The 15,127-nt window shown below is 51.0% G+C and overlaps 6 protein-coding genes across 6 annotated transcripts; 3 read left to right on the top strand and 3 right to left on the bottom strand.

Annotated features, from left to right (window-relative positions):
* Position 1: 1 nt before the first annotated feature.
* Positions 2 to 2,086, top strand: N7496_007329 (RsfS/YbeB/iojap family protein; the record flags this gene model as incomplete). Its single annotated transcript, XM_056700258.1, has 1 exon — positions 2 to 2,086. The coding sequence occupies one exon, from the start codon at positions 2 to 4 to the stop codon at positions 2,084 to 2,086; it is 2,085 nt and encodes a 694-aa protein (XP_056555671.1).
* Positions 2,087 to 2,500: 414 nt separating this feature from the next.
* Positions 2,501 to 3,726, bottom strand: N7496_007328 (Gfo/Idh/MocA family protein; the record flags this gene model as incomplete). The annotated part of the gene is made up of 2 exons (XM_056700257.1): positions 2,501 to 3,198; positions 3,252 to 3,726. 2 exons carry the CDS (start codon positions 3,724 to 3,726, stop codon positions 2,501 to 2,503), a joined length of 1,173 nt encoding a protein of 390 aa, XP_056555670.1.
* Positions 3,727 to 3,843: 117 nt separating this feature from the next.
* Positions 3,844 to 6,430, top strand: N7496_007327 (uncharacterized protein; the record flags this gene model as incomplete). Its single annotated transcript, XM_056700256.1, has 5 exons — positions 3,844 to 4,484; positions 4,542 to 4,804; positions 4,951 to 5,057; positions 5,110 to 5,873; positions 5,944 to 6,430. 5 exons carry the CDS (start codon positions 3,844 to 3,846, stop codon positions 6,428 to 6,430), a joined length of 2,262 nt encoding a protein of 753 aa, XP_056555669.1.
* Positions 6,431 to 7,622: 1,192 nt separating this feature from the next.
* Positions 7,623 to 9,259, top strand: N7496_007326 (sugar transporter; the record flags this gene model as incomplete). Its single annotated transcript, XM_056700255.1, has 3 exons — positions 7,623 to 8,721; positions 8,761 to 8,848; positions 8,914 to 9,259. 3 exons carry the CDS (start codon positions 7,623 to 7,625, stop codon positions 9,257 to 9,259), a joined length of 1,533 nt encoding a protein of 510 aa, XP_056555668.1.
* Positions 9,260 to 9,797: 538 nt separating this feature from the next.
* Positions 9,798 to 12,420, bottom strand: N7496_007325 (beta-glucosidase; the record flags this gene model as incomplete). The annotated part of the gene is made up of 3 exons (XM_056700254.1): positions 9,798 to 11,161; positions 11,220 to 12,312; positions 12,367 to 12,420. The coding sequence occupies 3 exons, from the start codon at positions 12,418 to 12,420 to the stop codon at positions 9,798 to 9,800; spliced, it is 2,511 nt and encodes an 836-aa protein (XP_056555667.1).
* A 1,077-nt stretch (positions 12,421 to 13,497) lies between these two features.
* Positions 13,498 to 14,583, bottom strand: N7496_007324 (Gfo/Idh/MocA family protein; the record flags this gene model as incomplete). Its single annotated transcript, XM_056700253.1, has 1 exon — positions 13,498 to 14,583. One exon carries the CDS (start codon positions 14,581 to 14,583, stop codon positions 13,498 to 13,500), a length of 1,086 nt encoding a protein of 361 aa, XP_056555666.1.
* Between the last annotated feature and the right edge of the window lie 544 nt (positions 14,584 to 15,127).

The following is a 15,127-nucleotide window of genomic DNA, read 5'->3' as shown; positions in this document are numbered from 1 at the left end:
CATGAGCAGGGCTTTACTACGAGGCGCTGCATGCCAGTCATGTCGCCATGAAATTCTTCGATCGTTCCTTGCCGTCTCGGGCGTCCCGATTCCCCGATTCACTGCCGTTATTCGTCCCAGCTTCAACTCCAGAGCTTTCTCAGCGGTAGGCTCTTTGCGCTCTGATCGGCCCCCTATCTCAAATCCACCAGATATCAATCTGTCGCCCGTGGAAGAGAAAATTGTTGAAGAGAGCGAGATCGAAACGACATCAAATGCTCAGTCGACTTCCCGTGTCCCATGGTATTTGCAGGAGGAGTCACAAACCCCGGAAGAGCGGCCCATACCTGGCGATGATATCCCCGAGATCCCTGAAAACGCACCCGAAATGCTTCCAGTTCTACTCGAATACACGTACAAAGATCTTGGTTTGGACCAGCTAAAGCTCTTCGACTTGCGAGGGCTCGAGGTCCCTGCGGCATTGGGTGCCAATGTGATCATGATCGTCGGAACAGCACGCAGCGTGAAGCACTTGAACGTCTCTGCAGATCGTCTTTGTCGCTGGCTTCGGAGCAAATACAAGCTCTCTCCGTATGCGGATGGATTGCTAGGACGCAATGAGCTGAAGATCAAACTCCGCCGTAAGGCCAAGAGGGCGCGCGCGGCTAGCCATGCCGGGCGTATGATCGACGAGAAGGACGATGGAATTACGACAGGCTGGATCTGTGTGAATGCAGGAGTGGTGGACAAGGATGCGGCCAAGACGGACCTCACTGATGCCGGATTGGAAGGCTTTGGGCAACTGGAACTCGGCACAAACGTGGTGGTTCAGATTTTCACGGAGGAGAAGAGAGCCGATCTCGACCTGGACGGCCTTTGGCAGAGGACCCTGGACCGAGCTGAACGAGACCGACTTCGTGAATTGCCTGAATCTGAGCCCATCATAGAATATTCAACGACCAGCCATCCCTCGTTCGGTGGTATTGGTAACCCCAATGGCCAAAGGAGGAGCATGCACACTATCCGACGTACCGTGAACACCGGTACGGAGTCCGACAAATCTGAGCTACTTGCTAATTTTGCTGCAAAATCAACCACAGCAGAAGCTCCTGGCCTCGGAATGAACACGGATTCCCTGCTTCGCATGCTGACTTCTCTCCCTCACGAGAATGCCCGGGCCGAGCTTGGAGCTGGCCCCGATGACTACAATTCCACCGTTTTCTTGCAACTCCTATATGCCAGTCTCACTGACGACATGTCTGCACGGGATATCGGGGTTCTTCGCATGAAGCTGTACTCTATTGCGGTTTCCCGGCAACACCCAGCTTATAGCAAGGATGCTCTTTTCAAGGCTTTCAGCGATCTTCTTCGTGATGGGTATGAGTTGGAAGACGACCTTGCTTTTGATACCGTCGCTGCGCTTTTGGCCCCGCGGTCTGTTCTTGACCACAAAAATGAGCCTACAGACTATCTCCCTCAAGAGGACATTGAGCTTGCCTTGGAGGTTCTCGACCGTCTCAGCCTACGCGGTGTTCCGACTTTCAACTTCAAAGTCTTCAATATGCTCTATCGAGTGGTTGACACGCCCATGAACCCGCCCGAGTCGCCTTCAGGTCGGGAATTGACGGATTCAGAACAACCAATACTGGCGACGAGCGGTAAAGAGTGGACCAAGTCTCAGCGGCTGATGCTAAACCGCTTATCAAAGCTAGTCTCCGCTGCAGAAGTTGCCTTTGATGAAGAAGAGGCACGGCAGCTGATGGTAACCCAGTTTCGATGTGAGGACTACGATGGTTTCTGGCGTATTTGGCGACAGATCCCCTTGAAGGGTACCGGCCGCACGCAAGATGATTACCGAAATCTGTTCCAGCTGCACGCGGATCTTGGGGAAGAGGGCCGAGCGCGAGACTGTCTCTCGACGTGGGTGCCCATGATGAATCGAGAGTCTCCTGCCATTGAGCTGAAGGGCCCTATTGTGACATCCGTCATGCACTGTCTCCTGGTGGCAGACCCAGACATCCAGAACCGAGTCGAGGATGGGTCGCCCAGCTTTTTCTTGGGACTGTGGCGACGATGCCAGGAGGCGCTAGCACGGCCCAGCCTGTGAAAAAGTCGTTTTGTATTATAAACTATTATATTGTAACAACACCGATAATATCCTCATTCAGAAACTATATCATAGCATAGAAATATGGTAGAGATGTTTAGATGAGATAGACATCGATTAGGGTCCCCTGCGCATAAAGTTGTCTTCGACTTGTTGAAACATTTTACGGTGCTCAAAAAAACCATAGGGAAGCCCTCAAAGGTGCAAGAATCCTACATCTCGTATTCTCAGCACTGCTCCCTAAGTATTTATTTGACATCCACTGTTTCATAATCTGAGCAAACAATAAGCTTGAACTGACAAGACCCGTTTTATTATCAGCGTAAGCTTAGCCCTCATTCCAGCTTCCTGGTCAATATCTATATTTCGGTCCATCTGGACGTGTCGCGTGTGGGCTAGCATTTACGAGCCTTTTCAAGCTGAGCCAAATCCATGCTTCATGATCATGCCAAAAAGTTCCGTGTCCTTCAATGCATCTTCAGCCGTAGTCTTGACCGGCTCGCCCTCTACTACGACCTTCCAAAGCTTCTTCAGCTCCAATGTGTATGGATCTTCGTAGGATTTGCGGATGGTGGACTCTTTGTACACGCCGTCTGCATTCTCCGCAATGTGCATTGTCACGGGTAGCCCCTTGACGTAAGGAGTATCATATTGGACTCGAACGACCTTGTTTGCACTGTAAACTTCGAGATGGGCGTCGAAGCGGGGGATGTTGTCGATCCCCGATTCGTACGACACAGTGAACCCAGGGTACTGGAACAGCACGCTGAAAAGATTCAAGGTCAGCATCATGCCTGCACCACGAGATACAAATGGACTGATAATAACGTACTTCCAGAACGGGAATCCTAGAGCTGATCCAACGACCTTCTCCGGCATACCCAGGGCTTCCCTCATGACTGATAGGTCGTGCGATCCAAGGCCGCCAAAGATGCGCCATAATCTCGTCGACTCTGGCGTGACGGGGACTCCGCCTATCTCGTCAAATGCGGTCTTCACTAGAGCCTCAGCGCGAGAAGTCTTGTCTGCTGAGTCTTCTGGCGAGAAATCAATGAACTTTCCAGGGAAGGTTCCGGACTGGTCGACGAAGTAAGAGTTGGGTCCAATGATATCTATGGCCAATTAGCGCAAATACTCGCATGAAGATTCGGCGCATTGCATATACCTCGGACTCGGGCGTAGAGAATCTTGTCCATCCCGCCGATCTCCTTGATCGCATCCTCCAACGGTGCAGCGTACCGGCGCATGTATCCCACCATCAGCTTGCCCTTGCTCTTGCGCTCCGCTTCAATCACAGCGTGGATATCGCGCTTGGTCAGCGCAAGTGGCTTCTCTACCAGGACGTGCTTGTCATTCTGGAGGGCCAGGAGAGCGTGCTCCACGTGGTACTCGTCCGAATTGATCACCATGACCACATCGACGTCCTTCGAGGAGCAGAGCTCGGCGGCATCACGCGTGGTCTTGAGGTCGAGATTCGGAATCTTCGCCTTGCAGTGGGCGAGAGATGCGGGGGATACATCACAGAGGTATGTGATGCGGAACCAACTCGACATGAAGCCTAGGGTAGGGATATGGATCACCTGGGCGACCTCGCCGCAACCGATAACGCCAACATTGAGGATTCTCTGAGCTGTAGTCATAACCGCGGAGTGAGGAAAAGTGAGATGGTTTCGACCTCAGTTTGAGCGTCCAAATTCTCTCATACAAGTAGGTTGAGAGGAGACGTGCCCGATACTCGTCCATCGCTGCAGATCAGTATGAAATTTATCTCACTAAAATTCCAGAGATTCCACGAGACCATTCAACAATCCCAAAACATTGTAGAAGTGATCCCCGAGACTCCCCGCTGCCATGTGTGGGTCACTAAACCCCGCCCAATCCCATCCGTCGGTGGATTCAAATACCCGCATCACTTCCCCGGATCCCATCCGCAACTCTGCCCGTGTCTCCGCGAAGCAGCTTCCCGCCTTGTCTGCATCCACATCTGGATAGCCATGACTGCTCCGCGTCAGATGGCTCATGGGGTTGACCCAGTCTTCATGCCGGTTGATTTGAACACAGGGACGGCGGACGGCCTGGCCCAGTCGAGCCAACACTCCGGTCCAATGGATCGGCCTCCGAACACCAGCCGCCCAGCTACCCACGGCATAGCGGGAAATCAAACATTGGGTATTCTCAATCATGATGGTGAAGATGGAAGCAGTCCACAACCTCGGAAGAAACGACCGCGACCGGAGAATACGAGGACAGGCAATGCGTATCAGCGGAAAAGGGCGATCACGGCTTGCAAGGCATGTCGGGCTCGCAAGATCAAATGCAATAATGCTCGACCTTCTTGTGGAAGTTGCCTGGCCTCTATGAGCCCTTGCGTATACGAGGATCGTCAAGATTTATCACCGTAAGTCTGATAACGACAACGCTATTGAGCCAAATGATTGATCTAGAATCTCCGAAGATTCGACCCCGCCAGTATCCTGATTCTAGATCGCCTGAATCAGGTGCTCAAGAAGCTGGAGGAGCCCCCCAGATGCCAATCTGACGCCCACGCTAGAGCAGCGGTGCAGAGCCTTACCCCGGCCTCCCGCTTCTCAACTTCTCAGCACCAAGTAGAACCCACAGTCAACGGTGACGAGTATGACGAACTGCATATACCCTCGGGGAAAACAACGCCAGATGCTGTTCTCCAGTGGCCGATATTTGATAGCAAGTACCCCCCGGGTATTTGACGGATGTCACGTTCGCTGCGGAGTTACCTGACGATGAATCGGATGAGGAGTCGCCCTCAGCAGCAATGCGGCAACCTTCCAAGACCAAGGGGGGAATAGACGAGGATGCAATCATGGGTCTTGTTCAACGATTTCTAGATCATGTGCATATAAAAAACCCGATTTTGGAAACAAAAATGATCTGGAATTACGCGCAGCGCGTGGCAGAGGATGGCGTGGGTTGGGACTGCTCATCTTGCTTCGTGGTATGTATCCCAGTCCATCGGGTTCACGGGTGATTCTAATTGAGTCGAATAGATGCTCGTGTGTGCCCTAGGCTGTGTGGCGCAGCCGTATCATCCCGCTCCAACGCATGTTGAGGAGCAGGTCCTTGCTTCCCTTCGAACGCTAGGGAGGACTGAAGTTACTTCGCTCAAACTCCATGACAGGAGTCTCCAAGATGGAGAGAAATACTTCAATCTTGCTCGAAGGCGCCTGGGTTCACTCTTTCTAGGAATCCGAGCAGCGCAGTGCCACTTCCTCGCTGGCATTTATCTGATGTACACCATGCGCCCGTTGCAGGCTTGGCTCGAGTTTCACTCGGCCACAAGAGCATACCAGGTCTACGTGCAGTGCCAAGCCCGCCGTGGAGCGCATGCCGGCGCTCTTGCGCCGGAGATGTCGAAGCGCCGGAAGCTGGAACAGAGGCTTTACTGGAGCTGCTACAAGTCCGAGTGTGAACTCCGAGTAGAGATGGACATACCCAATAGCCTACTCGCGGAGTTTCACCACCCGGATCTGTATCCTTCCCCACCAGACTTGCCCAGTCCGATTGAGACTACTGAAGCTATCTCTCCACAGAACTTGGGATCGCAAAGGGCTAACCAGACGCCGCAATCTCTAGAAATACAGCGTCAGCAGGAGCAATCATGGTTTTACTATCTGACGGAGATCACCTTCCGCCGTATTGCTAACAGGGTGTTGAACGTTTTGTACAGGGATGGCCCCAGTTCGTGGAACGATGAATCAATGCCTTTCATGGCGTCCATGACGCGGGAGTTTGAACAACAGCTAGAGGACTGGTAAGTCACCAGCATCCAATTCCTGTATCGAAGTTTTATCAATCTCAGAGTGTACTGACAGTTACCAAAGGAAGACACACTTACCCCCTCTTATCCACTTCGACGAAACTTCAGTAGCAGCAGAGGAGCTCCCTTTCATGGTCCACGGCAGAGCAACAGAGATCCGAACGTGGATATATCGTCCTTTCGTGTACTATGCTATTCATAACCCAGCTGATGCGCCATGTCGCGAATTAGTCCAACCTTTCGTTGAGAAGGGGCTCTTGTGCAGCATTGAGACACTAGGGGACCACTTGGCTCTCCACCGGCATCACGGGACCTGGTATGCGCTCCGCAGTGATGTAGCTGCATCACTCTCCGTGATAGGGGCTGTTCGGTGCGGAACCATTCAGGTCCCGCCTAAGTGGAAGAATGCAGTAGAGACGGGACTCGCAAGAATGAAGTTCTGGGAGGGGGAAGTACCGGGTCTATCACGGTCTATTGAGTTGGTGGAGGATCATCTGACTCAGCTTTTGGACGCGCAGGGCGAACGGCCCTTGTTTGATCTTCCACGATGAAGCGATTTAACGTACAGCCGGCCTTTTGAACGAGGCGGGGCGAATGATGCTCATTGAATGGATAGCAGGGGTAAAAAGGTGTGCTCACGAGCCTCTATAATGGATTTCGCATGTAAGTAAGAAAAGCATTTCTTTACTATAGCTTTTATGAAATCTACACGATTAATGCACTGATAGTCTCATGTAAACAAGTCTAGGGCCATCTCTTCTGGAAAAAGCCCCTCAAGATTAGATATAGATAGGCAATCATAACGTGAAATTAGCCAGGGGAATATCCAGCGATAACATGATATTACATTAACAAAGGCTTTGTAGAAGAACTAATTTATCACTCGGCGGGCTTTCCACATAGGCATTTGAGATATCGAGCATGGCCCCGGTTCCATTATCGAGATGAGATTTCTCCTAGCATGAGATGACCCGATCATATAACTAAGCACTACAGTATAGGTATTGGAATATCATATGCTCCTCTTTATCTCTCTACTGATCGATTCTCTCAGTTATATATTATTTATAATGCTTTACCTATATAGAGTAGACCAAGATATATTCAACATCGAATTCAATTTTTATAATCTAATAATATCAATCAAATTATGGCTGATAGAAACAAGAAGTTAGGGTAATCCCCACTACCTAAGTCCGGTATAGGCCTTAGTAGCTTAGCAAGGCGTTTATCTCTATCGGTCTAACGTAAACATCTGCAATAGTTAGTTACGCGAATTATACTTAGATAATCTAGCGTCAGTCTACAAGTAATATTCTATTTCCCTCAAAGAGTTCTGGGATGGAAATATCGCGGAAACTTAATCCTCCACCTAAATCGCCTCGGTATTTTGCCCGGAACTCCGTGAGAGGCTTGATTCGCTCTAGCGACGAACTTTAATCCCGTAAGGAAAGCTCCATCGTTCTAATTATTACCTTAACGTAACTACCGAAAAATTGAGACTAAGCACGAAACGTACGCTAAGAGACGACATTCTCAGAAAGGGGAAATTCCCTCCGCGTTCTCGTGGTTTAACCCCGGACTTCTTCCCCCAGTGTGGGGGATATAACGCTATCCAACTATTGAAATACAACACGTTTCCCCAGCTTTCGGAAGCAGAGTATTCTTTACTCAGTTGTCACTCGAAGTTCCTGATTATTAAATCTTGACTTAACCTCCTATACTTCTCTTCAAAACACAACCATGTTTGGTAGCACCTTGGGCAATACCAAGATCTCGCACCGTAAGGCTGTGGGAGAGGATCTCGCTCGCGTGCTTCCCGACGATGGCATTCCCTGGTGGAAGAAGCGTCACCTGCTGTTCCTCAATTACTGCGCGATCTCCATGGCCATGCTGTCCGCGGCTAACAGATACGACGGAACCCTTATGAACGGTCTCATGTCGCTTCCGCAGTGGAATGAGTTTATGGACCATCCGACTGGTGCATGGCTCGGCTTCATCAACGCTATTCAGAGCCTATCACAGGCCACTGCCCTGCCGATTCTAGCCTACGTCGCCAATCGCTTTGGCCGCAAGCTGGGCCTCTATGTTGGCTATTTTTTTGTTCTATTGGGGGCGCTACTTCAAGCCTTCACTCCGAATATCGCAGGTTTTGCCACAGGTCGATTCTTCCTTGGGCAGACCAGTGCGTGGTGGGGTGGCATGGCGCCTCTGCTTATTACTGAGCTGGCCTATCCTACTCACCAAGGCTTTCTCACGGCTCTTTACAACTGCGGTTGGTACGTGGGTTCTTCCATTGCAGCCTGGTCCATTTACGGTACGCGAAACTACGGTAGCGATTGGGCCTGGAGAATTCCGTCTCTCTTGCAGCTTGCCATTCCGGCTGTCGTTCTCCCCGCGGTTCTCCTGGTTCCTGAGTCGCCTCGTTACCTGGTCTCCAAGGGGAAACTCGAAGAAGCCCGCCGTACACTCGTTCGTCTTCATGGCGGTGGTGATGAAGCTTCTCTTCTGGTCGAATTCGAAGTTTCTGAGATCCACCATGCTATCGAGTCTGACTCCTACGCGGCGAAGAGTACCACTTGGCTCGGCCTGTTTGAATCCAAAGGCAATCGCCACAGGTCCTTCATTTCTATGACTCTTGGTGCCTTTGCTCAATGGAACGGCGTGGGAGTTGTGTCTTACTGCTTGTCTGCGGTTCTGAACACTGTTGGTATCAGGTCCATCACTGAACAAACTCTTATCAATGGATGCCTTCAGATTTGGAACCTGATTCTGGCCGTCGGTGCCGCAGGGTCTGTCGATCGTCTTGGTCGAAGACCACTCTTCGTGGCTAGTTCTGTTGGTATGCTGATCAGTTAAATTCTCATCTCCGCGTTATCAGGGATATTTGAAACCGCTGGCAACACGGCGGCGGGAATTGCTGTCGTTCCACTCCTCTTCATATACTACGGATTCTATGACATTGCCTTGTAAGTGACTCCGAAAAGGCGCTAGCCATCACTAGTCCATTAACACTATGCTAAACCAAATATAGCACTCCACTCCTCTTTGCCTACCCTGCCGAGATCTGGCCATACCGTCTTCAATCACGAGGTATGGCCCTCACACAGTTTTCCTCCACATTGGCCGCATTCTTCAACATATTTGTCAACCCGATTGCCCTAGACGCTATCGGTTGGAAGTATTACATTGTCTTCGCTGTCATCCTAGCCGTCATCGTGGTCACCACATATCTCTTCTACCCAGAGACCAAGGGTCATACTCTGGAGGAAATGGCTGTAATTTTCGATGGAGAGGATGCCCTGGCCCACATCCACGGTTATGAAAATGCTTCGGAGAAGAAGTCGGTGCATCACGAGGAGACGGTAGATAAGGTTTGACCAAGGCACTAGATACGATTAAGGTACATCGAGCTCTGTACAATTTTATCTACAATACCGCTGCTGGTGGATTCATCTTCTGTACATTCTTCCTTGTCAGTAACAGTACTTTTCATATGCCCTGAAGTCCATCCGTGTCAGCCCCGTTGGCGTTTCCCCCGAAATACCTATGGCAATCAATAGCAACCAGGCCACCCAGCCATTATATGCCCTAGCTTCAAGAACTACGTAGAGGCATAATTCACCAATAATATCAGAATCGAAGAGCCCTGTCACCGTCTCTGACTTACATCAGACTACCGCACGAAAAACGATGCGCTGCCTGCTAATCCTATGTCCCCAAATATCTCACTAGACGAGCAAGGTCTTCCATCGGGTGCTTTGGGCTCTGTCCCTGTTGACTAAAGGCACAGACCGAACCCCTTACCATGTGAGGAATCTTTTCAAGCTGGAAGCTACCTGAATTCAAATACAATACAACTGAAGAACCGGAGATACTTGGTGCGGTGTGATTTCATTTTGTAATCAATATTGACATCTACGGCTCTGACTCCTTGCGACCCACGCTCACGCTGGTTCGCAGCACAATGTCCCCCGCCGACCGGGCTACCATGAATTCATAATCACCGCCGCTGGTAATCCACTTCTGCGTCGCCTCGTCGAACGTTGCAAGGTCACGGCTTCCCACCGTCAGTGTCACGGCGGATGTCTCCCCCGGCTGCACGAACACCTTCTTGAAAGCAGCTAGCGCCTTGGGTGGGTTCGCGGATGATGGCAACGCATTGCCCACATAGATCTGGACGGCCGTTGCGCCGGCCACGCTGCCCGTATTGACGACCTTGACAGTCACGGCATAGTCACCGTCTCCTCCTTGCTTTACGCTCAGATCAGAGAAGTCGAAGGTGGTATACGATAGGCCAAAACCAAAAGGGAAGTTCACCGTGTCAGCAGGCAACCGATCGAAGTGACGGTAGCCAACGAAGACGCCCTCCTTGTATGTTACCCTCATCTGACCGTTATGGTCGCGCTCACCAGGGAAATTGCCATATGCGGGACAATCTTCGAGACGCTTGGGAAAAGTGCAAGGGAGGTGACCCTCGGGATTTTGCCGACCAGTCAGAACATCTGCAATTGAGTTTCCAACTTCTTGGCCGGGGAACCACGCCTGCAAAAGGCCTTGGACCTGATCCAGCCAGGGCATGGCAACAGCAACACCCGTTGAATTGACGACGATAGTATTGGGATTCACGGCTGCGACGGCGCTGATGAGACGGTCCTGGCTGCCGTCCTTTGGAAGGTTGAAGGAGACTTGATCCTGACCTTCCGTTTCCCAGAAGGTCTCGTGGCCGACGAAGACGATGGCGACGTCGGCGGCCTTAGCAACTTCGACAGCCTCTGCAACGAGGTCCTTGTCGTGCTCGGTAGCCGACATGTAACCAATACGCAGACCAATGCGGCCTGCCAGGATGCTGTCATCCTCTCCGTCCTTCTTCGAAGGTGGTGAAGTGTGGGCAAAGATCTTGTACTGTTCGCCAGCCTTTAGAGGCACCTTGATTTGTGGGGCAGGAGCACCGCCGAAGATGAAGCCCATGGGGTCCTTGCAGTTCTCCGTCTGCTCGTAGATCAACTCATCGTTGATAACTAGCTTGCTAGGACCGATGCCGGAACAGGTGAAATAATAAGAATCCGTTTCAGTCGCCGTGAAAGTGCCTTCGAGACTGGCTTCCTTTTCTACGACGTCAAAAGTGGAGAGAATATCGATAAAAGATTCCTCGTGGCCCTGCTTAACGTAGAAAGGCTCCGCTTGGCCTGGCTCAAAAAGTTTGTAAGTGAACCCGTTGCCACCGGTAAGGTCGACCACATTCTCCCTAAGGTATGGTAACATGCGGAATGTATGGGCACCTGAATGGCAAGTCAGCGACAAAGGATATATAAATTGTGAATACTAAGCACAACTGACCTTTGGCGTATGAAAACTTCACATTGTCCCCAAGAGCCTCGTGAAGCGCGTCCCAGGGAGTGACACGATAGTGGGCGTTCACCGAAGCGCTACCGCCGCCATGAGCCATGCCAATCTTGGCGTGGCCCAAGAGAGCCAGCTGTTTTCCCTTGACCTTCTCCTTAGACAACGGGAGGATGTTGTTCTCGTTCTTGAGCATCACAATGCCCTTAGCACCGACCTCGCGAATCAGAGCCTGATGCTCAGGTTTATTCACAGCCTTTTCCTCGGGGATCACGTCATCCTTGAAGCAGCCAAGACGCTCGAGGAATTCCAAGATGCGTATAACTCGATCGTCGATGGTCTGTTCCGAGACTTGGCCGGACTTTACAGCTTCGACGACAACCTCGACTTGTCTGAACCGGGTGGGGCCAGGCATCTCAAGATCCAGGCCGGCGTTGAGTGCGGCAGCGGTTGAGTTAGTGCCACCCCAATCACTCATGACCATTCCCTCCCACTTCCAATCACCCCTGAGCACCTTTTTAAGCAGGAACTCATTCGAGTCAGCATGATGACCGTTGATCATATTGTAAGCAGTCATGACTGCCCATGGCTTTGCCTCCTTGACAGCGATTTCAAAAGGCCTGAGGTAGATTTCCCGCAAGGTCCGCTCGCTGACAGTCTCGTCAACTGTCAAGCGGTCCGTTTCTTGCTCGTTAACGGCAAAATGCTTGATCGTGGCGGCAACACCGCGATCTTGAACACCACAGACGACTTGGGCGGCCATCTTTCCCGTGAGGAAGGGATCCTCAGAGAAACTCTCAAAGTTGCGACCGCCCAGTGGATGCCTGTGTATACACATGGTGGGGGCAAGAATGCAGCGGGCGCCTTTTGTCAGGGTCTCCTCGGCCAAAGCAGAGCCGATTCGTTTGGCGAGATCTACATCAAAGGTTGATCCCACGCAGCAGGCTGCCGGAAAGCAGGCGGCAGTCGTGCCGTTGGCAAAGGCCGCTCCACGGGCTCCGTTGGGACCGTCTGACATCTTGACGGCGGGCACTCCTTTGGCCGGGATAGGCATAGTCTCCCAGAAATTGGCTCCAGCCAGGAGTGAGGCCTAAGACTGAGTCAGATCATTGTTCCTTGAGAATGAGATTCAATCTAAGCTTACCTTCTCCTCGAGAGTCAGACTGGCCAGGACGGCCTTGAGATCGACGGAAGCCATGGCCACTGTTGACGAGACAGTCGATGTGAATGAAGAAGAGAGAACCAATTCGATGCCAACACGGTTGGCATGACAAGCCTTTAAAGCAGCCTTTTGCCCCCTTCTCCCGTCCTCAACTCAGCTCATCTGTGGCCGGACGACGTGGGTACGTGGTGTTGCCGGACAGCCACTAGACCGAGATTCCGCATCATCCCCTGGGACCCCAGAGGTAGACGAAGGCACCATTGGCAGCGAGCCATCGAGTGGGGGAAGTGGGTTGGGGCGTCTACGGCGCGCGGGGAGGGTAAGTATAGCCGAAGTTTAGCCGGCGTATATCCAGGGCCGGGCCATGGCAGCATTATTGCCGCCTTGGGGGGGGGGGGTTCTGGCGTTGGAAAAGTCTGAGGGAATCCGGAACCCGCAGAGTCACGGGCCTACGTACATCGTGTCTGCTTGGTAGTGGGGACTGATTCGCGGGGCACAACTTGAAGATGAACGTCGATGCATTTGTCAGTAGATAATGTAGTAGGAACTACATACTAGGCTTGGGAGGTGGAGGGACAGGGGTGCCTCAATTACACTACCAAGGTAATGACCTTATTCGAAGTAGAGATAGTACCATCAGAGCTTCTAGGTCTAAATTGATATCAAGATTTGTAAATTCGCCACTAAAGTGAATAGCTTTCCGTGCAGAGATAAAGTTCGTTGTGCCGGACCTATCAAGACTCTCGCGGAGTTTCGGGCGAAATACCGACACAAGTTAGGTAGAGTATTAATATTCCGCCATCTTTCCTAAAGCTTATTGATAGAGACAGGATACTCCTTTTAGACCAACGCTAGATTATTGAAAGTTATTTCGTGTAGATCACATATTTACGTTAGACTAATAGAGATAAGCGCCGTGCTAAGCTAATAAGGTCTATACTAGACCTAGATAATAAAAATCATACTAACATCCGTTTTTATTAGCGATGGGTTAAACAATTTTAGGAAATAGTGAAATTAAATTAGACAGACTTCAATGATCATTGCTATCGTGCTACGATAGGCAGCGAAAAGGATTACAATCTGGTCCTAATTTAATTCCAAGTGAGATGTCTAGTTTCTGGGGTCCTGTGGGAACCTTGCGCCTCCTTGCCGCCTTGCCTCATCCAAGATCTCCATCACTCGGAGGGTCTCTGCCCACGGCATGATAGTGCTCTCCGTTCTCCCCGCAGCAACGTCCACCGCAACCGCGTCCGCCTCCCAGAAAAAGCCCATCCCTGGTTTCTCGAACTCATACTTGGTCTCTTCGCCATTCAGCTTGCGCACAGTGAAATAGTCCGGCATCGAAGGACCTCGGCCGTACACGAAGACCACACCCTCGGTGCCCTCGATGCGGCAGAATGAAGGAGACGACGATTTAACCACGGCGTTGGATGTTGCAATACCCTGTCTCCCGTCGGCATAGTGTAGAATGATTGAGGTCGAAATGTCGATTTCATCGGAGAGTGTCTGCGCAGCCAGAATTTTAGGCTTCTCCGGTGCGGCAGTAAGTGGCTTCTCGCCCATTCCCAATGGAGGTTCCAGTCCAATGATGCTCCATGTCAGACTGTAGATACCAATGTCAAGGAGAGTGCCAGCTCCCAAAGCCGGGTTCTTTAGTCGCGACTCGGGGCCCTTCTCTGCAATCTTCATGTCCATGGCAAAGTCGCAGAACGTACGCTGAATTTCCCCAATGACCTTGTCCTTGTGGAGAAGCTTCTGCAGTGTGCGGACAAGGGGAAAGTGTCTTGTCCACATAGCCTCCATGATATACACACCCTTCTCTTTCGCAGCGTTGAGCACCTCACGGGTCTCAGCGGCATTCAGGGTGAAGGCCTTCTCACAGAGAACATGTTTTCCATGGGCGATAGAGTTGAGAGCATTCTGCTTGTGGAACGCATGGGGAGTCCCAATGTAGATGATATCCACGTTTGGATCCGTGTAAAGCTCCTGGTAGCTTCCGTAGATGGTTGGTGATTTCCCCGGGAGATGCTCCTTGACAAAGTTCTGACCCTTCTCTACTGAAGAGGAGCCGATTGCTTGGACGAAATGATTTGCCTTGGCGTCAGATCGTTCCAAGACGATGTCCTTGACGAACCACGAAGAGATGAGGCCAGTGGCCACAATGCCCCAACGGACAGTGGGCTTGTCATAGGTCATTGTGATAGTTTCCTCAGACCCAACACCTTCGAAATAAAGTTGGATTGAGCAAGATCAGACTAAGACTGAGTCGCGGAAGTGAAATAAATACCCCTCTGCGCCTGAGCTGCCTATCCACTTCATCCAGCCGAGACCGGCGACGATGCCAAGACGATAGAGTGGCTCCCATCCCACGAATACCGGGGAGTCGCGGGGCTACCATTTGGTACTCAGGGATAAGGTCGGGGAAGTCATTATTAAAAACTCAGACAGGGTCACTTATGAATCACTGAGTAAGGAGAACAAGGTAATCCTGATCCAAGCTTTTACGACATCGGCTTAAGTTAGGATAAGGCCTATATATATAACTAGCAGAAACACGGAATTATATTAGCTAGATCGGCCGAAATTAGTAAAAATGATCGAACTCTTATTAATAGAATCGTCTAAATAAAACCTTTTATAATACGTATATAGGGCTATAGGCATAAACCATAATTCTGACTATAGGGTATAAGCTAAAAGCAAAATACGACAAAATACCGGTTTATTCTATATAAGATAT

Source organism: Penicillium cataractarum, assembly GCF_028827025.1.
Source record: "Penicillium cataractarum strain IBT 29864 chromosome Unknown utg000005l, whole genome shotgun sequence".
NCBI classification, from domain to species: domain Eukaryota; kingdom Fungi; phylum Ascomycota; class Eurotiomycetes; order Eurotiales; family Aspergillaceae; genus Penicillium; species Penicillium cataractarum.
This window is presented reverse-complemented; position numbering and strand designations above follow the sequence as displayed.